The following is a 24,438-nucleotide window of genomic DNA, read 5'->3' as shown; positions in this document are numbered from 1 at the left end:
TCTCTTCTCATGAATATTTTTTAGCGACTTTCTTTTTTTTCCATAAATTTTAGGGATTAAAAAAAAATTAAACTTAAAAATGGGTTATGTTTTGTTTTGTTTGTTAAAATTAGTCTATATTCTTTTAATTTTTATTTTTAACTATCAATAAATTTTTAGTTCGCAAAATTAGTCTTGAATTTATCACCAAATTATATATCTCAAAAGTCTTTTATATTTATATATATATAAAAAAACAAATCTAAAGATATCTCAACCTATAAAACCATTATCATATAACTTAAAATAATGTATTTGCAATTTAAAAATATGAACAGTGCACACCCGGAATTCTTTGAATGTATTAGTTAATGCAATGGTCAATTTGTAACAAGATAAAGGACTGAAATAGAAATATAAGGCTTTATCAGTTCAACTCCAAAGTTGTAAGCCATTGATCATCTCACCAGCACAGATCCAATAGCATATAAATATATTCTAAATTTATAATTTTATTATCTGAAATTTAAATATATGATGGTTTTTTTAAAGAAAATTACAGGATTTTTAAATAGGCCAATAAAACCTATTTCTATTAGAAAACAACCTAAAGTTAAAAGTCATTAAAAAAATTAAAACAGAATCTAAAATAAAAAAATATATAAAAAATCCTAGAAAAAATAACAAAATTAATCAGAACAACAACTTCTAGATCTAATTCTAGAAGATCTAACGGCCCAAAAAGCAATAAAATAGTTACTCATAGAAAAATTACTTGTAGAATCATCTTGAAAAATTTAATCTTGATTCAATAGTTGAATCTTTTATTATTTTAGTTTCAAAATAGTAACTTAGTCTAGTGTGACCAAATATTTTTTAAAATTTAAACCTATTTTACTGATACATAAAAAAAAAATATTAGTTTATCCATGTAGAATAATTAAGTAAAATCTCAATTTAATAATATCATATCTTCACTCAAATATTCCAATCCTTTAGTTTCTACAAACCCGTCTCCATCGTCTTTCACTAGCTTCCAAAGGTGCTTGACTTAATGACAAAAACTATTGGAATTAATAACCATAAGAATACCCTGTAATCTCAGGTTCAAATCTTATAGTTGCTAATATGATAATCACTAGAGGCTTACATGATCATTAATTTTAGGGTTCGTGGAATTAGTCGAGGTGCGCGCAAGCTGGCCTGGACACCTACATTAAAAAAAAATAACCACAACAGTACGCTAACATGTTCATCTGATAACTCAAACCAAGCATGAATCTATTTTTTGTAATTTAGTTATGATTATTGTTATACAATAATATAAATTATATTTTAAAACTTCACTTAACAGCTTAAGTTAATGGGTTGAGATGATTCTTTGATATAGTATCGAAGCCTTACCAAGCGGTCACGAGTTCGAATCTCACAATTTTTATTTGTTTGATAAAAATCAAGCACAAGGTAATATGAATTTATGTAAATTTTAAGTTCGAAGAGCTTTTACTTGATAAGATATATTAAAGAGTAATATAAATCATATCTTAAAATCTGTTTGTTCTCGTAACCCTCTTGCGAACAACAGCATATACAGGTTTTTTTTAAATTTCTGTAACAAAATTCTATGCAATTGACGAACAAACAGCATAGTGGACAACCATGTCCATTTCAAGAAGGTCTGCATCGTTATCCATATCACACCAACATGTCCCTCTATTTGAAATGTTTGCTGATGTTTATAGCAAGAATCTTGGAGGATCGAGAACGCTGTGAGCATAATGACATAATTAGATGTTGTTGTGATATGAATTAAGAATGGAGGACCGTCGATCACTGTAACTTGAAAAGAAAGGAAATGGGGAGAAAAGAAGTACGTACGTAGGAGGGAAGAAGACAAGGGAGGGAGGGTCCTCTCGCTACTTGTTTTTCATAGAGATTGCGACAAAATGAAAGGAAAGAGAATAATTAATAGAATGCTCTTCGTACTAACATTTAATTAGCTGTATATTCTGTTCTCATCATTATGTGGGAGTGAAATTAAATGTATATTTGGTATTATAACGATGGATCATTCTTACTAGAAGAAGCATTGAAATAATTTTTTTTATTTTGTTTTGATTTATTTATGAAAGTGATTATTTTTAAAAATATTTTTTTTATAAAGATATATTGAAATAATATATTTTTTATTTTTTAAATTGACATATCAAAACAATTTAAAAACATCAAAAAAATTAATTTGAAGTAAAGAAAAAAATTTAATTTTAAAAAAATACTTTTGAAATGAAGAATAAAAAGACTACTATGAATATATTTTATGTTCTTCCATATAATTTTAAAATTCAAGTTGAAATGACCTTAATTTGGTGGTATGCTCGCAAAATTAAAGAACTCTTTGAAATTAAATAATCCCAAATATTCCATTCATTCTTGCTGCAGACTTTATCCAGGAATTACGCCTTCTCGTCCACTCTAAGTTGCCTATCTTTTATCATGTGCCTTAAGATTCATGCTGGTGCACACATAACGACAAACTAAAGGGCATTTATATACAGACACACACACACACACATGTCAAGATCTGAACTCAACTGTATGTGGATAATATGATCATGATCATGGCCGTGTTCATAATCATGCTAAAAAAGAAAGACTCACTTTGCTTACTTTAGTATGCGCAGGAACATTATTAAACCAAGTTCCCATACACACATAGTCAAAATATGGGACTAATCATGCTCTTCCTGCAGTTAGAGATTGCATTTTGGTAGCCGCATTTTCTTGAGACCAACCCGGCTGTACTTGCATGAGCATTCTTTGGGATTTCTACTGCACTTTTTGAGTTGGAAACTAACTGAGAAGCAGGCTTTAGTGTTTATGAATTGTGGTGCGTATGGCTAGTTAATAGATTATTTGGAAAACAGAGCACTTTGATTGGCTTCATATGGGGGGGACCAGGGCAAGTTTCTTGGCTCTAAAGGGATCTAATTCTAATGGGGATCATCATGACTGACTTGAGTCCTGATCTGCAGCTAATATGGATGCTTGTAGTCTTTGAAGTCTCTGCTTTTCATGAATATTGTTATTTGAAGCTAATGGGTTGATGCCTGTGTATGCTATTCCAGTCCGGTCCACTGACCATTTCTAGTATAATTGACTTCGAGTGCGGCTGCTCTAAAGTGCTTCGAGGAATGTTTTACAGAGGAAATACTTCGTTTCCTGTTCAAGACTTATTAATTCCAACTTGGTTTCATTTCCACTAAAATATTTCTCTCTCTTTCTGCCCACCTGTGAATATGATTCAGCCTAGTTTTGGACGTTACTTTATTAGTGGCTGCTGCTTGCTTAAAGTGTAATTATCTCTCCCCCCCTCTCACAGGCAGTACTGAACTTACATGTTAAGTATATCACCCCACCACGAGAATTCAAAAAACTCGACGACTCTACTCATTGCACAAACCTCCAATGGAGTCACAATCTCAAAAGAAGTCACTTGACAGGATCAGTTCGGTCCAGGAACCAGCATGCACCAATCCTTCATGTTTCTTTTGCACCATGAATGAACAAGACCCGTCTCTCAGAAAAGCCAAACTAGCTCGATGCTTCAAAGAAATGCCCCTGAGAGATGATCAAGAACATGTCTTGGTCCTACGTGGGATCTGGAACATTGCCATGACTCAACCTGATGATCCTGAGTTCCCATCCCTTGGCGTCTTTGACTGCATGGGAAAACTGATCCAGAGAGCCGTTAACGATAAGGAATGGCTTCTTAGAGATCAAAACATCTACATCCCATACTATGCAGCGCATATTATTGGTTCATACACCATGAACAAAGTTCAATTTGCCGAGAAAGCAGTTAAATCGAATGTGGTTCTGCCTCTAATAGAACTTCTGAGAGGCAAAATCAGTTGGGTTGAGCAAAGAGTTGCGGTTCGATCACTAGGCCACTTGGCTAGCCATGCGAGAACCTTTGAAGCCATTGCCGAGCATGAAGTTGAAATCATAAAGTTGGCCATGGAAATAGCTTGCAATTGCATTAAAACCGTCTACAGAAGGTTTATTGGTGTAAAAGATAGCAAGAGAGTGAAGTACCATTCGGACCTGCTTACAACTGGGCTTGGAGACTTGGAGATAGAGAACAGAAAGGCTGAGGAATGGGCTAGTCAGTTACAGTGCTGGTCCTTGCATCTCTTAAACTGCTTTGCTTGCAAAGGAAGATCACTAAATCTTATCTGCAACAAACACTTCCTGAAGGAGTTGGGCGGCATGTGGGGTGGCTTGGCAAATTGCGCATCGCCTGGTGGAATAGGATGCATCAGAACTCTGTGCAACTTCAAGACTGGAAGAGAGAGTTTAGCGAATTCCAAAGAAGTGATAGAGATTTTATGCAATATCTCAAGATCTTCTGATGATTGGCAGTGTATGGCTATTGATTGTCTTCTCTTACTTCTAAAAGACACAGATACAAGATATATAGTCATAAACACCGCAGCTTTATCTCTGGCTGATTTGGTAGAGCTAAGAAGCCTTAATGAAAGAAAAAAAGTCGGAGAAGCAATAACACAGGCACTCTTACAGGATTACCATAAGATCAAATATGGTGACTTAAAGTTGAGTAGCCAAGATGCTGAGAGAGCATTAAAGGAGACATGGGATTTGATGGTAGAGAGAAGAAAGAGAGAGGAGCTAATGTCTGAAGAAGAGCTGAAAGAGAGAAAAAACTTGGTAGGCATGCTGAAACAAGAAGGAAACAAAAAGTTTTGGTCTGGCCACATTGAAAAAGCTGTTACCAGATACACAAAAGCCCTGGATTTGTGCCCATCAAAGATGAGAAAGGAGAGAATAGTTCTGTATAGTAATAGAGCTCAGGGTTATTTGCTGCTTAACAACCCTGAAGCTGTAATCAGTGACACAACTAGAGCCTTGTGCCTATCCACTACTGCGAATCCTCACAGGAAGAGCCTTTGGAGAAGGGCACAGGCTTATGATATGAAAGGGTTAGCTAAGGAGAGTTTGATGGACTGCTTGATGTTCATCCATGGACGCATGAAAGCTGAGAAAACCAAGAATGCCAAGATCCCATACTTCGCAACACGTATGATTCACAAGCAAATGAATGCAACATGGCTTTTCGCAACTGTTGCCAAGTCAAAAGACAAATATGAAGCTGAAGTAGAAAAACCAAAAGTACTAGAGCATGGAGAGGACCAATGCCAAGTGACAGAGATCAAAGAGAGAAATGGTGAGTGGTAACCTTAAGATTCTTAAAATGAAACTCTTTTTCTATCATCATTTCATTTCTGTGGGTCTAATTGGATGCCCACTGTGCAAGAAGAATTTGCTCTCTAAGCCGCTTTTAATACTAACAGGATTAGATAGTTATTTAATCAAAATACTCATTGAGATTGCATTATTGATAGAATTATGTCCATAAAGCATAAATTAGCTCTGTTCTTTGCCAGATTCAGTTCCAGATGGATCGTTTATGGAAGGGGAACGGAGAAGTAGAAGCAAGCAAGGTAGGCCAAGGCAGAGAAAAGACGCTGCTGGCCATTGCTGCAGAATTGGCAGCTCAAGATGCAGTGAGATGTGTTGAACTACTGTGTAAATCCGAGAAATGAATTTGGAAGCTTCAAGGCAGATCAACGTCCTATTGTATGGCCATGCCCATAACAATAATAATAGAAACAGAGAGACATGGACTTGCTTATATTACTGTAACAAGCTAGAGCTAGTATAAATTAAAAGCACTGTCATCTAGCCGCTGCTCACGATTTCAAAGCTGTCTTCGTTGATACCTGAAGGCCATTTAAATTTTATACTTTTGTGCCTTAGTTCTGTCCTAACCATTTCTCCAAACTTTTGTCGAGCTGACTAACGGAAAACCTACCTTGAAATTTCCCACAAAATACATTGATGCTTATGGATTACGACCTGTTATCTAATGAAGACAGTAATTCCCACTGGAAAATCTAACCAAAATCTTTTCTAATACCTAATCTAGATTTTGCATGTGGGATATCTCACCTAACTCACTAATTGTTCTTTACTGTTGAATATTGAGGAATTGGTTATTAATATTGTTCATCTCCCGTTAATAAAAGAGTGCTTTATCGTGCATTAACGTTAGCTGGCTCTATCGAGGATGTTGGGTGGGTGGGTGGGTGCGTGCGTGCATTCACAGTGAGCCTTCCATTACGGACCAAGTTTAGTGACCTCATGTACATTCTACCGCGGGGGACAGAAAAAAAGCGATGAAGAATCCTAGGCTTCACATACATAGACAAATCAATGCATAAAAACAAACATTACATAAACCAAGCATATAAAATGAGCTACACCTTGTATTCAACTTTCCACATGGTTGTTATCTAGATGGAAGGACAATATAGAGCGCGGGCGTTGGCACAGTTTCCGGCGGGAAGATGCAGCACACAACCAATGGATGTTAGCAGGTGCTCAAAACCAGCAAAGGAAAATGCCGATCAAATACAATCATTACCAAGCCAAATGAAACACAACGACAAAGCTAATGATATGTTGTTTATTTATCCTAATGAACAGACTTCTGCAAACATGAGCATTTATTTTTGAATATATGGAGATCTGCAACGGTTAAAGCTTTGCGACTATATTATTCTAAGATGTTGTACAACACATAATGCCTGCAAGATTGCTAAATTGGTGTGGTATGGAACGGAGGCATCTGTTGTCTAAATGGGCGAGATTCTGGTCCACACGAAGAGAGGACTCCATTCCAGGGAAGAGCAACACATCGCTTTGCTCACTGCATTGAGGTTGAAGTTGCATGGTCAGAACGCTTGTTAGAACCATTTGTATGCTCAGAAACAAGATGCTATTACGTTTTGCAACGCATTAATAGTTACTCCTAGTTCTCATGGTAAAAATACCACACCATTTATAAGAATTATGGATCAACAATTCATAGGAGCTCAATCATGAATTACCCCTCAAATGTATAATGCATCTAACTTACCTGCTCTGGATTCATAGGAGCTCGATCATCATAGGAGCTCAGAGCAGCAACTACAGATCCTGTTGTTGCCAAAGTCGATGTGACATCTGGATAATCTTTCCAAGATGTCGTAATCTTTAGAGAAGGATACAACCACCTCTTAACGGATTCTGCAAAGGAGTTAGGATCAAAATTCAGAATGGCTTCCCAGTCCACCTGTATACCCTTTGGGATTTTCCCTGTAAACTCCATATTTGCAGCAAGAAGTAATCCAAGCAGAACGGTAAACCCAACAACAGCAGAGCCTCTAGACAATGGCATAAAATTGTACCTAAAAAACATTCCAGAAATCATTACACAGAGCCTTAACTTATCCAAGATCAATTATTTCAACACAATTAACATAAATGTATCATACCAGTAATACGTCATCCTTAGAATTGCATCTCTAACATTTTCAAGGACATCAAAATCAGTTGACCCATAAGTATCACCGCAATAAGCATTGCACACAGCCTGCAAATCCAAACCCACTACTCAGTCTTAATAGAAAGAAAAAACAACAGCAGAAAATGCAGGTGGGTGTGTTAAATAGCAACACCATGAATCTGACACATGAGCAAAACTTCATGATATAACAATGAGCTACCAGTCTGCTTATGGGGGCTAGAGTCCAAGGAAAGAGCACAGATCCGCTGAGGAAAGTAATTGCAATTTCACCAAGTTGTGGGTTCGTACAGTTATGTTGCTAATTTTAGGACCTTATCAAGTAGGGCATGTATAAACTCATGTACAGAATTTATTAAACTTGATCATCCATCAGGTCTAGCTCCAACCAGAAGAGTTACAATATCAAAAAATAGCCAGAATGGATGGTACAAAGGCTTGAAGTACAGTTACATTGATGTCTCGGTAGTAAAAAGACCACTCCCAAATCAAACCCAAATCTTGAAGTCCTCCTTTGTCACTCAACCACTAAAGCATCCACTAGAATTGTCAATTAAGCACACGAAGTTCTCAAAGCTACCTTGTGATAAACACCACGGGTAGATAAGAACCTAAAGGGAAACAGACATAGCTTCTTCTACTCCATTTTTAAATGGCTAGCACATCTTCTGTTTCTATTTGGAATCAATTGAAATAGCATAAGCTCAGTTAGAACATCAGAAATGACACACTGAAGGACCATTTTTTAAAAATACAGATGAGCTAATCAGAACAGAAAAAAAATTAATAGAGAAACGAAAGCATGATAGTAAACATGCCAAGAGTTTTGGTCTACTATTTTTAGGACTTGGTTGACTTACTTCCCATGCCATTGTCATTTCTGCATCAAAGTCATCCCATCTAGATGGTGTACAAGGTGTTCTGATTGCAAAGTCAAATCCACCTTCACCCCTGAAAGAATCATTTAATATTTCCACAAAAAAAAAAAAAAAAATTTAGAAGAGTATATTATCAAATAAAAGAAGAAAGAAACAATGAGTAGCAACAACAACAACAACAACAATAATAAAGGTATTTACATCTTCACTAGAGTAATCCTCGTGCCCTCAAGTTGCTTCCTGAAATGATTGTGAAAAGCCAAGAATAATGTTAATGAAAAAAACTTTATATGCTCACTGCATTGCACTTTGAATTAAAAAGATAATTACTCTTCAAATGCTGTGCTGCTGCACAATGTAGCCAACCAGAAGTCCTCACCAACTACGTTGTATAGATCAGTACAGTTTTTTGCATCTATAATCTGCACATTGCATCTCAACATTAGCCTTGTGCATAAACCATGCTTTTTTCTTAACCAATACCCAACAACATCAATTGAGACAATATTTGATCAACTGGAATGCCTTATCAAAATGTAATAATGAATTAATAAATTATGGATGTTATTCATTTCATAGGCTTTTAAACAGTACAGCCATTCAAAATAAAGAAGAAGAAGATGACAAAGACGAAGAAGAAGACTTTCAAACAGTAACAATCAAGCAAGAGCCGATCAACACCTGAATTGTTGTCTTTCAGGAACTAGTTGACCTCTTTCATAGCTTACTATTTAATTAGCTTCCACTTGTACATTTTAGATGATTCACATTACAACAAAAATTATACAAACAACATCCTATTTTGAGCATCATGGAAAGAAAAAAATGGAGGGAGATCATCTATGGAAACAGAGTTGAAATGCTCACAGCTTGAATTTTATCTTCGGGCAAACCAATGATGTTGTCTGACTTGTTGTGCACAAAGAGTTTATCCTTCATGATTGTTTTTGCAACATCAAATGTTCTGCAGTGTCAACCAGTAGTGAGCATTTATAGAGACAATATTGATCTAAAAGAAATCAGAAGCAGGTATCACCTTTCATAATTTTGATAGTAGCGAATAACTTTCGCTTGTCCAAGAATCATTGGTGTGTGAGACCCAAATCCAGAATTGAATTCCTCACTGAATTGCAAGGATACCAAATTAACACGAAAACAAACAATGGGAGAAAGGAAGAGCATATTAAACCATTCATCTGAAACTTTCAAAAACATAAAACAGAAGTAGAAATTTTTTTTCTGAATTGTTTGGATTCAGCATCACATGAATAACTATAGCAACTCAACAAAGGTGAGATCTACATATGGAGTCGACTAGGAGCAGAAAGTGCAGGTTTGAATGGGAACTCACAAGCGAATAAGGTAAGAGATAGTAAAGGAGTTGTCTTGATTTGACAGTACTGCTTTTGCTTGAGTTTAATGTTTTATGAGGAATAAAAATGATGGCGATGTTTCACATTAAAAAGAAAAAAATAACCAAAAATAGTTAAAACCATAGTTTTCAGTCATTCTATTCCAAACAAAGTAACAAGGCAGCAATGAAAATCACACAACCGGTAAATAGCACTGTTACAAAACGTATGACAATCCCAACAGATTTTACTCAATTTGGTAGATGAAGAGGATACCTTAGCTTGTTAACCCAAACAACTGGGTCACAAGGTTCAGATATCTGCCTCCATTTGACAGCCATCGAGTAAACATCTTTCCATGACATCGTAGAACGGCCAGATGATCTATCTTCAAGAACGCCATATGAGGTTGTCGTTTCAGAGGAACTACTGGTACTACAACCTGCCCCACCTCTATTCTGGCTGGGTATGTTGATTCTTCTCCGGACACGTTTACCGTATTTTGATGTGCTTTTATTAGAATGCTTCCATTCATTTTGTAAAGAACGCCATGCTTTTGCAACCTTTTGTGCAATTTCAATAATGGCTAATCCTGCCATACGATGCTGACATGAAACAGAAAATGAATCTATTAATATACTCAAATTCTTTGACAATTGACAGGAAATAAAAAAATAAATCTACTTCTTGAAAGAGAATTAAAAAATTGTGTTGAACCCTGATAAGACTATTAGCAGGCCTCTTCAGATAAGTGAGAAATTCTCTAGAAATGACCGGATCATTTATTAGAATGTGAACACCAGAAATCTGGATGGTGCTTCGCGAGTGTAGTTTGAAATGACAAGGCTAACAAGATTGTCTGACACATCACTTAGGAACATATGGAGACAATTTTAACTGAAACAGCTGCAGGAAACTCTGATACACTAACAGAAGTAGATCAGAAATACTTAATGTTCACATCCGTAAAATCTCCAATAAAATTGTAATTATTTAAAGTCCTAAATCCATTTCAAATGGTCTATATTTCTGACAATAAGTCGATTTTTTTGGCTTAAATGTTTCCCTTGTTGAATAAGAACATTAGCTAAGAATTAACAGTCATTAACCGTTTAAATGCCATAACAATGTTTGTTCTATCTATTTTGTCTGCCAACCTAACACTCAGAATAAGGATTTTCTAGCTCCATACTGTAAGATGAAATACAAAAGCACCCTGCAAAAAAATAATGGTTAGAGAAGAACACATCTCAATGGTTTTATAATCTTCAATTTGAACCAAACAGATGAAAATAAAACAATACACAATTCACAAGCATTACAAAAACTACAAGTGTTATCAGAGGTGAAATTCATTCTTTGTTTCAAGTAACTAACTTGATCACATCAATTCTTAGTTTAGCATCCAAATTAGTCACTTCGACCACAAGAACTAGTGCAACATGATATCAACTTGTTTCAATTTCAAAACTACATGGAAAAAACATTAAAATAATATGGAAACTTCACATATAACAATCATTCTGGAAACAAGAAAGATGCAAAATGATTTTACATGGACAAATACTGAGAACATAAAAAGAAAATGAAGAAACCATAGAAACACTATAAGAAAAGGATTAATTTAAATATATTCGCAAAATCAGTTACCTGTCGTCTATTGGATAAGAAGCCGTAACAATCATATTGAATCTTCTGGCCAATCGAATCTGCAGCTGCCAATAGAGCAATCTTCTGCTTTGTTGTGGCAAAATCTTGCTTTCTAAGTTTACCCTTTTTCAGAGAATCCCGCAGAGGAGGTTGTCTATAAACTTTTTCACACACATTCTTAGGGTGCAATCTTTTGCACCAGTACTCCTGAAAATTCCATCATGACATAACTCAATGTAAATATGGGCATGAAGAACACGCCTAAAAGAAAGTTATTTCAATTATAAAGCACTTTGCTTCATCAGAATAGTCCATGAAAGCATTGAGAGATTTTAATGTAAACAAGCCAGTTGGTACTTGTCTAAATTGCACTGAGGAAGTGTTTTGCTATTTCTTCCCAATTTTATCAAGGCTGTTGGAATTCAGACCAAAGTGCTTTTCCAATTAAGTTAATAACATGCAAGTTGATGGATGAATAGTAAATCACACAATATGATATTATATCTGAAAGAAAAGTCTAAAACGCTATAGTGAGCTCTCAAAACAAAATATTCATGGAGTTCACAAGCATGTACACAATAAAATAAAATAAAAAAAATACCAAAAAAAAAACCCTAAAATTAAGGCATGAGATGTAAAGCAGTAATAGCAAAGAGTATGAGATTGTGGAATAAGTAAATTTATCAATAACTATCACCTTAAACAGAGGATCAATATCTCCATCAATGTCAAACCAGCAGAACTCACTGTTGATTTTTGAAGCTGTGTACAAAGCAATTTCTTTCTGCAAAATAAAAGAGTTTAATTTAGAACCCTCTTTCTTCGAAAATTAGGGTCAGTTATACACTTCCTTGGGTTTAAATGTGATAACTACCCAATTGGTTTATTAAATAGTAAGGGGCTGTCTCCAATGCCTCAGCAAAAGCAAAGGCATTGCAAATTCGTAATAAACCATGTCCCTCTAAATTACATGTGGATTGACTACATTATGATATCAGTTGAAAAAACAAATGGCGCTTAAAACATAAAGCTTTCAGTTAAAATAAAAAAGGAAATAAGTGGCTAAATAAAATGTTGCAGTTATGATACTTCTTTGTAATGTTTCAAAATTCATCGAAAAGAACACCTAATATTCTTTAAAAGGCATTGCTGCTGGAATGCGAAAGAAGGTACAGTGGAGGCCACCTGTATTCTGCATATTCAACTCACGAGCGAAACAATTGTATTATGAAAAAGGGAAGTAAGAACATCTTGTTCAACATGGTGACCAGGTAATTCAAATCTTATGCTGAAACAAAGTCCAAAATAAGTTTCAAAACTTAAAATGTTTATATTACATATATGGGGTGATAACTTGTGCACCCCTTGTGCCTATTTTTCCCAAACTTAAATTACCCTTAGAATTAGAGGGTTTTACAGATATATGTCAAACTAACAAAAACCTTGATCTCACTTATTCTCCCTTCACATCTTTTCTCTCTTCACTGCAGTTTTTGAACTAATCAAACAAACAGAAAGGCCTTTCATGATCAATTTATAAGAGATAATTGAATTCACTTACCACTTCAATTTTTTAATCAACCAATAGGAACCCACATGCCAATCTTTACGCAATTAAATAACGAAGACTTTGAAAATTGAAAAAACTGTGTACACTACAGGGTTGAACTTCTATTCTTTTGAAAGTAAAGTTTGAACCTTTTCCTGTCTTCTAGTATGACACAAGTTTTAAATGCATCAAGATTATAAATATAATCTAATCATTATATTGTGAGCAAACAATCAGATAGCAATATATATATATTTCTTCCATATCAAAAGCAAGTGATTTCAGTAACAAAAATCATCATAGATTTCTCCAAACTTTTCAGATGTGAAAATTTTTTGTTCAGCAATCAAAGCATAGAAAACAAGAGCTAAGGAGAGAGAACCATGCTTTGATGGGAGAGAGTTGAAGGGTTTTCCTTATTTTCACTGATTTGACATTTAAAAGGTCAAAAACTCTATATTTAGGGGTAATTTAAATTCAATAAAAGTGGCACAAGGCCAACTTGCTCAAGGATTGTGCAAGTTAGCAACCCTGCATATATAATCATATACATATATAATCATATACAGTGCAAATGGTGGTTATGGCTACCAGTTGCATTCTTGAATACCTGGAATAATTTAAATATTCAAAAGAAGAGCACTACAGGGCACATGTCTAACAAGTAATAAGCTATACTATTAAGCCAAACCCTACCTGATAGAAGGCCAAGCATTGGAGCACAAACTTCTCCATTGAGTCTAGTTCCAAATCAAGTGTAGCATCATAATCTTTAACCTGTTACCATCAAATAAATGTTATGAAAACTGATGGAAAAAATGGTTGTAGAGATTTAACATGTTATTGAGACTGACCAAAATTTCAGTTAATTCCCAAGTGTAGATGGTGAGTACAAAAAATAAAGGGGGTCTGTACTCTGTAATAAAAGACTTATAAACAAAATATAAAGAAGTTGAATGCTCATTTTCTTTTAGTAGCTTCACATATCTTCATTTTAGTTGTTCAGATGTCGGCTTGCATTCTAACTAAATCAAATATAAATTGAGCTTCGAGAAAAAAGTTTAAAATATCAAACTACAAATAGATAATTCAGCATATCAAAAAAAAATTATCCACAAACAAGATGTATTATAGAAGTAGTGTAATATATGCTAAAGAAAAGTAAAAGGAGAACATATTCACAGTTTCTAATGGATTGGATAAAAAATTTCCAAAAGACAAATGTATGTGAATTGATACTGTTGAATTATATTGAAAATTATGTCCTAAAAGATTTTAAGAAAAAAAATACAAGTTATGAATTTGAATGTAACCCACAAATTAAAGTCGATTGCTTGTAGAAACATTAAACAAATAAATGCTATTCAAGAACCTGTAATCTAAGGGGATCAACTCTGTTATGGGAAATGAGAACAAATGGAAGAAAAACAAAAAATCATTACCGCCTCTCCATATTCTCCGATAGCATGATAGCAAGATGCTCGTAAATATAAGCTCTCTATGTTTGCATTTTCAATGCTCAGCCCAATTGATAAATCCTTGATGGCTTTCCTGCAACAATCAAAAGTCAATTTGCTTGGTGAGAAAACACCAACACTGATGATGAAACAATTCTAAATGCACACATGCAATCTACAGTCATTGCTGTTTAATGCAAGTACTACCATGTGAGATTATCTCAATTTCATGTGTGCATTCTTATGGGAGATTGGCCAGGTTCTTGCATCTAAACTGTAGGAAGTTGCTAAAAATTGTCAGTCAGGTAATTAGTGTCTTCGTTTTTTTCTGTAGAAATTCTGTTCTTTTCTTATCCATTCTAGAATGCTGGAATATTACATTACAAGGGAGGAATTTCATTCTTTATTTCACTATCTCCATTCCCCTTATCCATAATATGTTCTCTCTCTACTCCTTAATAGGGATCTAGCATGACAGTCTTTCTGCCTTCCTCAGTGAAGTTCGTTCATGGAACTACACATCTATCATAGAAATTATTGTTCTATACTGTGTAAATTAAACAGAAATTATTGATTGTAATATTTAAAAGTCCGCTAAGTAAGTTGTTCATACTCAAAAGCATAAGATTCATAAAACAGGGACTTTCAAAGACTGCACATTTTGATTGTTCTATACTGTGTAAATTAAACAGAAATTATTGATTGTAATATTTAAAAGTCCGCTATGTAAGTTGTTCATACTCAAAAGCATAAGATTCATAAAACAGGGACTTTCAAAGACTCCACATTTTGATGCATTATAAACCTTGTAAGTTTCTTCAAATTCTTTAATTCCAATGCTTATGGTAGACATTCAAGAAATTAGATGTTATGAAGAATTGATAGCCTTTGTGTTATGGTTTGAGAGGAAAAAAGGAGAAACAGAGTTTAGAATGCATGAAAAGAATACAATGAAGCAATGTCAAAGTATCCCATTGGGGCTTGGCAAATGATTACCACAGTCCAAAACCCTACTCTTAGTCGCATCTCAATTTTATAACACTAAAGGAAGCTCTACAAATTTCTATACAAAAATCACGCTAAAATGAGGGACCATCAACCAGAAGTGCAATTCAATAGATAAAACTAGATAAGAAACAAAAAAGGCTAAATCAGTTAACATTGCATCAGAAGTAACTGCTTGGTGTTGTAAGATTTGATTTCTCTTTAGAATGGCTTATTGCTGACAAACATGAAGACGTTTCACTATACAATATGCAGCACTCAGACAGGACATACAAAATGGATGTTCTTCAAGCATAAGAACACAAATGAATGGAAATGCTTTGCCGTACACTTATTTTGTCGTTATTGGGCATCAAAATCATGGATCCACACATAAAATGGGAATGCTGAGGCAGTTAAATAACAATATCAGGAGAAAAGAAAAAACTAAATGTATCAGTAGCTATGTAATCAGATGATGAAGTTATTATTAGATCATCACCCTGGAACTAGGACAGAAGACCAAGTTATTATTTGACATTACAGTTTTTATTGTCATGTAGCAAACGGTAACATCATGTTAAGCAAATCCACAAAGAACTGTGAAGAACCCTCTCATTTTATTATTACAGTAAATTATTCTTCCCAGTTTCTCATAGCATCATCAATGGATTGGTCCCAAAGATAACAAAAGTCAATTGTGAGAACCACTTCTCAACTAAATAAAAACTCAAATCATTCACAGAGCATCAATTATTTGGTATCAAATACCTGTGTTCACCCATTCCATAAAGCAGCAGCCCACGCAAATGATATGCTTTTGCAAACCTATTAAAAGCAGTAACAGTAACAATCATAATTCAAAAAAGCTTATAATTGGATCGGAAGAACCAGATACCAGAAGGTAAGCATACTCATCCAGATGAGGAACAGAATGGAACAGACATGACAGTTACCTTGAGTCAATTTGGAGAACTTGATTGATGCAGTCTAAAGCTTTTGTTGAGTTTGCCATATCTTGATAGAACTGCCAAAAAGACAAATTGAAATACAAACATGTACAGAACTGCTTCACACAAAACTAGCAATGCAGTTTTTTTCTTTATAATTTTAACACTACGTAAAATGGTGGGAGCTACCTGGTGCAGCATAGTTCTATAGTGCTCTGAAGACACAATGAATCATGACTATTTCCAACCTCTAGTGAGGATAGCATGAACAGACTTTAAATAATGCAATTTAAATTCCTAAAGTTGCGGGTTAAATTTTAATCCTTGTGCTTTTAAAACCAACACCATATTCCCTATAAAGCATAATTAACAAGGAATGAAGTTACAAAGCCACTAAAGCCTTACCTTGTAAATAAAATGACAAGAGACTATTTTGTTAGTTCTAAAAAACACAGGAATCAATGTTCAATTATACCCAAGGCTATCAAAATCACATTTTGGATTGTACGATTCTCAAGTTTTACATTTCAAAATTGACCTATGATTTAACTCCTCTAGAAAATCCTACTAGAATGAGATCAGCAATTGAAACGTCAAGCTCTTTAAAATCACGAGTTTACCCGCATTTTTAAGGAGTTCAAAATTGAAAGGGATTAGGAGTTTTTGATACAGTGACAAAACTAACCCTTCTCTCATGCCTGCCTCCTTTTACTATTATTTACTGAATCTATAGTTGTCACTTACACTCTCTTTACCTACTCTCTTATCTCCTTCATCCCATTTCCATTTTCTGTGTTCTAATGGAGTTTGATCACTATTTTCAATCATCCTCTGACTAATTTTCTTCTGACATGTGTGACTTAAAACTAAGAAGAAGAAGGATGAGAACAATTGAGCAAGAAGAGTGATTGATAAAGTATAGGAAAACAAACTAGAATCACTCTTAGAAGATTTCAGGCACTTTAATGGAGTAAAGATGGAAAACAGAAAAATAGAGAAGATAACAAACTACATGGTTTAATAATGTTGTTGTGTTGGATATTTGACCAAATGATTACAAAGTTTTCTGCACGGAAGAAAAGTCCTTTCAAGTGCTTGATTTGAACATGGCCCAAATCAAGTCTTTATTTGACGGCCTGGATCGATAACTTCTTTTATACAAGTGTGTTTTATTAACCTGGTAATTTATGTGGCTTAATGATAAGGATATTTGAATTTAGTAGTTTCAATCTTCATAAAAAACAATAGATTAAAAGTGTGGACATAAAATCAAGATGGGATGGGATGGGATAAGTGAAGGACAGTGGAGCACTTTTTTACTTATTCTGGTTATATTTGTAGTTATAAAACATAATTTTAGTAATTTATAATAACTTCTGATTTTACAATTTGATTTTTCAAACCCTCTGCTGATCCTAGTTTTTTTTTATAAAAAAAAATGATTTTAACAACCTTGAGTGCACCAAGCTCTCAGATTTTGAATCAATTAACTAAAAATTTTAGTCTTTACAGGTGTTTCATTCAGATTTAAAAACCACAGGAAACCCACAAAGAATAAGAAGCTGAACCCATTTGTATATAGATGTTGAGCAAGTTCAGTACGAAATAAGTATACCATCAAGACAGATATAGTAAGATATGAAGTATGTTAACAAACTTGCCTTGTGTCTTGAAGAAGCAATAAGTAGATATTTTAAAAAACAAAACAAAAAGAAAAGGAATCATCACATCAAAGACTGATAGCACAATCTGTATGTGTGTATGTGCGTGAAATTGAAAATAACCTAGTGACTCTATTATCAACTGCTAATTTTCCATTCCCAAATTCCTTGCATTTTCTTTTTATGCTCATTCATCTCCATTCTACCTTGCTATCTCACTAATACCTCGATCAAACATAAATTTTCAATTGTTTGGTAACTTGAGTCTCTCCATCCCCCATCTTTCTCTCATCTCTGCATCCATAAAAGTCTAATTTATTGTTTTACTCCCCTCTATTTTGTTCACACAATCACTATCCACATATGCATCATCAAAGCAATTTCATAATCTTGTGTTCTACAACATCTTCTGTTATGTTGTATCAATTCAAAGAAAATGCAATTTAACATAAATAATTTTATGTTAATGAAAAATGTGTAGATTCAGAATATTGGAAACATGCTTTGTACAAGCCTGCCAATTGTAAAGAGACTTTCTCATCAGCCCAATTCCATGATGGTCTGTGTCTTATTGCCAATTAATGCTTGCATGCATTGACATTAGAACTACAACAATAACTATCATGACGATCCGTAGTTAAGAAATCAACTAAACTGTGCCCCTCATATAAGAGATAATAGTATCTCATAGATACCTGGGTTAGATGAGCCCATGCCTCAAGAAAACTGCGATCAAGTTGGATTGCCTTTAGATGTGCCTCCTCTGCCTTTTTATATTCTCCAATTGAAGATAATGCCAAACCCTATTAAAGTCAAACATGCAGTCAGTGCATGATCATCAATAGAATCTATAATATAACTCAAGTGTAAAATCAGCATAGTTTCATATGATCGGTACTGACTAAATATGTGTAGGCAGACATGTTATCCATATCAAGCTTCACACATGCAGAAAGGTCTTCAACAGCAGCATCAAAATCCTTAAACTTGTAACTAACAATTCCTGCAATATTAGCAATTCTGTTTCATTGCAAAACTTCATTGAAAAAAAGAGAGAGACCTCTGTTACAGTATCAAGAAGCATGTTGAATAGAAGTTAGAACTCAACTCATATCAGAAAAGTCTGCCAATGTTCCACTTGTGATGTCAAGATGTTAACAGTGAATTATATTAAGATTTAACAATAAAGACCACTACTTTTAATCCTGAAAAACTACAGGAGGGTGCAGATAACACTCAGTTATGGATCCTTCCAATAAAATAGACACATCAAGTAGTTTTTCACATGACTTGCTGCAATTAGTCCAAAGAAGTAGAAGTGAAAGGAGCAGCGCTTGCTGCATCTGATTGAGAAGATTACCAAAACATTCAAGTCCAAGAAAAGATCTAGATTCAAGAAGTTACCTCTTTCATGCAAGATATCTGCAGAGTTTGGCTCAAACTCCAATGCCTTAGTCAAGTCGTTAATGGCCTAGTATTAACAGACAATATGATTATGTCACAAATGTGATTCGGTAGGAGCTTATCACAAGCTCCTAGAGCTTGCAGTCATTAGGAACAACTTCATAATAACTAATAACTGGCACTAACAATTATGGTTTTATATTGATAAATTATAAATATGAAACATATAAAAATGTTTTAGATCTACTGTCCAGTTTGTTTGATGCCTTTTTTTCACTCCATGAGTATACAATATCGCTCCACATGCAAATAAAAGTTTCTGTGCAGAGTGGAAGAAAGCAGTTTATTTTTAAGAAAACCGAATAATTTTTATGGGAAACTTAATAAGCTTGTTTGTGTGGTCATTTAAAAAACCAAAAACAAAGATTAGAAACATATGGACAAAGGGAACAAAGACAAACTCTTTTATACATTAAAAGACACTGACATTTCAAACATTTCTTCTTTCTTTTTTCTCTCTTTATTTATTTATTTATTTATTTTTGCATAAGAAGTTTAAAATGATCTCACTGACCTCTGCAGATTCCCCTAAGGCAGCTCGAGCCTGCCCTCTCCGCTTCCATGCCTCACCAGCTGATGGGTTTGATTCTATAGCCTAAGTCATAAATCATATAGCCAGTTATAAATCAGAGCTGGAATTCTTTCATATGCCTGCAGAGCACTGAAGTTTGATACCTTTGAAAAATCAGCAATAGCAGATCCTAGTTCTCTTTTGAATGCACGTGCTGTCCCTCTTCCTATAAGTGCCTCAGGATAAGTGGGGTCCTCTTTCAGTATCTGAGTATAAAATGTGCCAAAGAAATCACAAAAGGTTCATACAAATTTCAAAAATGGCCCCAAAGTACGAGGATTAGTTCCAACCTTTCCACACCCACCTACTCTTTGAAAACAGAAAAAGGGACCATGAAGATAAATTCCCAGATGACAGAAAATTATCAAATTGATGCATGCACTCATGCCAAAACAAATTACCTGGTCAAAAATAGATATGGCAGTAGCATATTTTCCTTCATTAACCTGCAAGGGGAGTAGATTACAGCTTTTAAACAAGATAAAAGAATGAAAATATCAAGAGCATGATGTAGGCACCAACTGTACATTTTAGGAAAATAAGAAGATGAAAATGTAACAAGTACCTGTGCTATACCCCTTGACAGTCGAAAATCTACACTTATGGACTTGGTCTTTGAAATCCTAGTAACACATAATTTTTTATTTCCTTTGGTTTCATCAGTTACTTCATTATGCATGTTCACTTTATTACTCGACTTGCTCAGAATTTCACTTGTATCTCCTAAGTTGCCAGGTATCATAGATAACCTACTGGATAGTTCCGATGCATTGCTTACACCACTACAAGATTCAGAAACATGATTTGGCAAATCAAGAATATCATGATTATCATTCACTAGGATACCAGGCTTTTGATTTCCTTCAGCTTTATCACTTAGCCCATTATCCATGTCAAAATTATCCCCAGATTTACAGCAGATCTCAGGAGCATCCCTTAGCTCACTGCACAACTCAGATTTATCACTCGCTTTACTGGGATTTTTACTGGTTTCACTAGATTTTTCATTGGTATGACATCCTGATTCAGGAACAAGCTTAAGTGACCTTCCAACTTCATCACTTATCCCCTTGTGTATCTCAAAATTATCTCCAGACTTGCTATGGATCCCCAGTACATTCCTTGACCCACTGCATAAATTAGAGATGTCACTCAATTTATTTTGGTGCTTAGAAGTTTCATCTGATTTGCTATGAGGTTGAGATTCAGATGCATACATAGACAATCTAGATTCAACGACATGGGTTTCACAACCAGCACTCCTGTCTTGTTTTGCAAACTTCAAGAGCTCCTCCAGTTCTAGCAACTGCTTTAGATCTGCAGATTGATGTAGAGCATGTTCATAGCCTTGTTCCCACACCAAAAGAGCATCATCTTTCCTTCCTAGGGATGAAAATGCACGACCTAGATGACAATGAGCAGGAAGCTAGCATCAGAATAGAACACATGAGCCCAATGCATAATATTTTCTCAATTAAATTTGGTAGTCACAAAACCAATTTATATCACTTTCTATCATTCTTCAAAGATAATAAGGTAAGACAATCCAATCTATTCTCGCATGGATCAGAAGTTACACACTTACACCAAACAACCAAACAAGGATGTGATAACAAAATGATGATTTCCTTGTTCAAACAGGCAAGCAAAGTAAGTTTTTAACTTTTGATCAATTTACATTTCTGAAAGAGAAGCAGGGGTATGTGAGAGAAAAAAGAGAATCTACATTCCAAATTATATTATTCTTTGAAGACGATACATGATGTTCATACTCCTGCGTGTCATCCACTCTTTATTTTCTATCTGATAAATGCTAATTATACACCTATTTTCTTCCACAATAATGAACCAATTGTCATTCTGGTGTTTTCACTCAGAATTTGGAAAACCATTACCACTTCCATAGCCCACTAATTTTTTCATTAACTAAATTCAAATTTTGTTTTCACATTAAACTGTTCATGACATGATTTAATAGCGACTCCTACACCACTCAGCCAGAAATCCACAAACCTGATGAATAAAGACACTAAAACGCATTACCAATTCCGAGAGACAGAGAAGACAACATTATAAACCAATTATTTGCACATCTAACAAGCAAGCAACACCAGTTATCACTGTTTTTCTCCCTTCAAAAACGCAGAATCAAAATTCTTTTCCGGTAATAAAAATCAATCATGCAAGCAGATAATTGGATTCCTTAATATAAAATTGATAAAAAGGAAAATAAGACGCAATAATTGCTTCAGCAATCTCATGCAATCTAATCTAATCTAAACAAGAGAGAGAGAGAGGGAGGGAGGGAGGGAGAAGAGAATTAGAGCACCTTTGAGAATATAAGCTTGAAGAAGCGTAGGGTCTAGCTGGAGCGCTCTATCACAGTCCTTAATCACATGCTTGTGTAGCTCTAATTGACTGTAACAAAACGCTCTATTGCTGTATCCAAACAAAAAAAAATCAAATTCACGTTTACAATTACCAAATCGATCAAAGAAAATTGAAGATCAATCAAATTGAACGGACGGACCAGATATCTTGAATAGCGCAAGACTGAACAAGGAGCGAGTCGAGAACTCGAATTGCTTTCGACCAGTCTCGAGAGCTACAGAGTTTAGCGAGCTCAACTCGCTCGGAGATTGCTGATGCCATCGAAAAATCGGTGGCGCTGAGTTCGTCGGTGTTGTTCGGTTTTTTGCGACGGCGAAAACGATTATTGTCAGTGAAAAAGAGGGGGGGGGGAGGGGGGGGTAAAATGGGAAACAAGAAAGTGGGGAGGGGGGTTAGAAATAAGACGGCGAAATGTGGAAGAAGGAAAGGTGAGGTGGTGGTGGAGAAAACGAGCGTGGAGGATGCGGGATTTACACGTGTGGACAATAATTGCTTAAATCTGATTGGTTGGTTTTTTTTTTAATCTTCGCTCTGGCTGGGTTCATTCACTGTTCTTGGGTTTTGGTGTTGCTGTCTTGCTGTGCTCTGCCGGTTTAGAAGTGCCGAATTTTTTGTTTTTTTTAATATTTTCCTGAAAGTATTTTAAAAAAAAGATATATATTAAATTTTTTATTTTTTATTTTAATATTAAAATATAAAAAAATATTAATTTAATATATTTTTAGCACAAATTTATTTTTACATGCCTTGTACTTCCTTTTTTTGGCCATTTAAGAACCTCCTCCGCTTAAGTTTTTCGTTGGCTTACGTCAAAAAAACCAATGGCATACTGACAGGTGTCAATCTAAGTCACATCCAAACTATTGAAATTCAAGAAAAGCCATAGCAAAAAAGGGCACGGATTTGCCTGCCTATGGCATACATTTTAGTTGAACTAAGGGTTTTTCAGGGAAGAGTTTTAATTTGTTTTTTTTTTTTGTTAAAATTAAAAAAGTTAAAATAATATTTTTTAGTATTTTAAAATTATTTTAATATGCTGATATTAAAAATAAATTTTAAAAAATAAAAAAAATATTATTTTAATTTTTTTTCAATAAAAACACTTGAAAAAATAATTTTTATCATTTCTTCTTACATAAATGAACTTCTGATTGTGGTATCTAATATATGAATCTTATGTTTCAATTCCGGACTTGAATTTTTAGCAATTTAGACTTCATTTATGGTTTTTTTTTAATGTGCAAGATTCGATTAAATGAATAACCCATTTATCCAAACCATATTGATTTACTTTAAGTGTATTCATTATCCATTAGATCCTTTTGCTACATAATTCATTAAATACTTCCGGACTCTCCTATTACATAAAGTTTACAGTCAGCTTTTTATATAAAGATATTCCAAGTTTTACTTGAAGTGGGAAAATTTACATCATCCTGGTGATTTTTAATATGTTTATGTTTTTAAATTTTTAGGGTTTGGGATTTTTTATTTCAAAATCAATTTATATGTTGACCAGATTCACACATGCTATAATGCCGTAAAAATATTTTTACCACGCACTACAGTAATTAGTTATTAAACTAGATTTTTAGTTCACGGGTGCAAGTGGTCTAATTTTTTTTTAAATCATGAAAATAATAATATAAAGATGTTGTTAATATAATTTTTAATATAAAATAATTAACAATGAATTAGACATGTTGGACAATATCCTTTTTAAACACTAAGATGGTAATATATCATATGATACTGTTTTTTTTATATTGATATGGTGATATATCAGATTGATCTGAATTAATCTCGGCTAACCTATAATTTAGATCATGAAAACATAATAACCTCAAAACGAAATAAAATAGAAAGCCCAAATTTCAATAAGATAAACTATTGAAGGATGAAGAAAAGGAATCAATTTATAAAAAAAAAATGGCTTGAGTCAACTTTGTTAAACTCGTTAAACCTATTAATCGAGTCGTGAGAATGGAATCACCTCATAGAAAGCAATTTGAAAAAAATTATGAAGTCTAGCTTTAAATCAACCAATTATTGAATGATGAAATCATAAAAGAAACAATTAAAAAAATAGTATGAGTCAATTCATGTTAACTCAAAAAACCTATAAC

The 24,438-nt window shown here is 34.2% G+C and overlaps 2 protein-coding genes across 3 annotated transcripts; one reads left to right on the top strand and one right to left on the bottom strand.

Annotated features, from left to right (window-relative positions):
• The first annotated feature begins 2,633 nt into the window (after window positions 1-2,633).
• Window positions 2,634-5,816, top strand: LOC18101140 (uncharacterized). The gene is made up of 2 exons (XM_006380588.3): window positions 2,634-5,224; window positions 5,445-5,816. Exons 1-2 carry the CDS (start codon window positions 3,445-3,447, stop codon window positions 5,576-5,578), a joined length of 1,914 nt encoding a protein of 637 aa, XP_006380650.1. The 5' UTR covers window positions 2,634-3,444; the 3' UTR covers window positions 5,579-5,816.
• Window positions 5,817-6,308: 492 nt separating this feature from the next.
• On the bottom strand, window positions 6,309-22,786 carry LOC18101141 (suppressor of RPS4-RLD 1). 2 transcript variants are annotated; one of them, XM_024605179.2, is made up of 25 exons: window positions 22,452-22,684; window positions 22,251-22,360; window positions 21,139-21,325; window positions 20,487-21,051; window positions 20,323-20,367; window positions 20,026-20,127; window positions 19,865-19,945; window positions 19,291-19,357; window positions 18,789-18,889; window positions 18,582-18,689; window positions 16,232-16,302; window positions 16,047-16,103; window positions 14,277-14,385; window positions 13,531-13,611; window positions 11,983-12,069; window positions 11,286-11,492; window positions 9,912-10,240; window positions 9,320-9,406; window positions 9,151-9,247; window positions 8,614-8,705; window positions 8,485-8,523; window positions 8,266-8,356; window positions 7,377-7,474; window positions 6,980-7,289; window positions 6,309-6,769 (listed from the first exon to the last, which is right to left on the bottom strand). In XM_024605179.2, the coding sequence occupies exons 1-25, from the start codon at window positions 22,571-22,573 to the stop codon at window positions 6,767-6,769; spliced, it is 3,246 nt and encodes a 1,081-aa protein (XP_024460947.2). In that variant the 5' UTR covers window positions 22,574-22,684; the 3' UTR covers window positions 6,309-6,766. The 2 variants fall into 2 exon arrangements, with proteins under 2 accessions (XP_024460947.2, XP_024460946.2); XM_024605178.2 differs by having other exon boundaries at window positions 20,487-21,325; window positions 22,452-22,786.
• Window positions 22,787-24,438: the final 1,652 nt, after the last annotated feature.

The sequence above is a fragment of the Populus trichocarpa genome, chromosome 7 (assembly GCF_000002775.5).
Source record: "Populus trichocarpa isolate Nisqually-1 chromosome 7, P.trichocarpa_v4.1, whole genome shotgun sequence".
In the NCBI taxonomy this organism is placed as follows: domain Eukaryota; kingdom Viridiplantae; phylum Streptophyta; class Magnoliopsida; order Malpighiales; family Salicaceae; genus Populus; species Populus trichocarpa.
This window is presented reverse-complemented; position numbering and strand designations above follow the sequence as displayed.

Excerpts from the sequence above, each read along its gene's own strand:
- LOC18101140 (XM_006380588.3), top strand. The coding sequence starts at position 3,445 with ATGGAGTCACAATCTCAAAAGAAGTCACTTGACAGGATCAGTTCGGTC. Across the intron at positions 5,225-5,444 it reads AGAGATCAAAGAGAGAAATG|ATTCAGTTCCAGATGGATCG; the intron begins GTGAGTGGTAAC and ends GTTCTTTGCCAG.
- LOC18101141 (XM_024605178.2), bottom strand. The coding sequence starts at position 22,573 with ATGGCATCAGCAATCTCCGAGCGAGTTGAGCTCGCTAAACTCTGTAGC. Across the intron at positions 20,368-20,486 it reads TGTCAAGGGGTATAGCACAG|GTTAATGAAGGAAAATATGC; the intron begins GTACTTGTTACA and ends CTCCCCTTGCAG. Across the intron at positions 13,612-14,276 it reads TCGGAGAATATGGAGAGGCG|GTTAAAGATTATGATGCTAC; the intron begins GTAATGATTTTT and ends TGATGGTAACAG.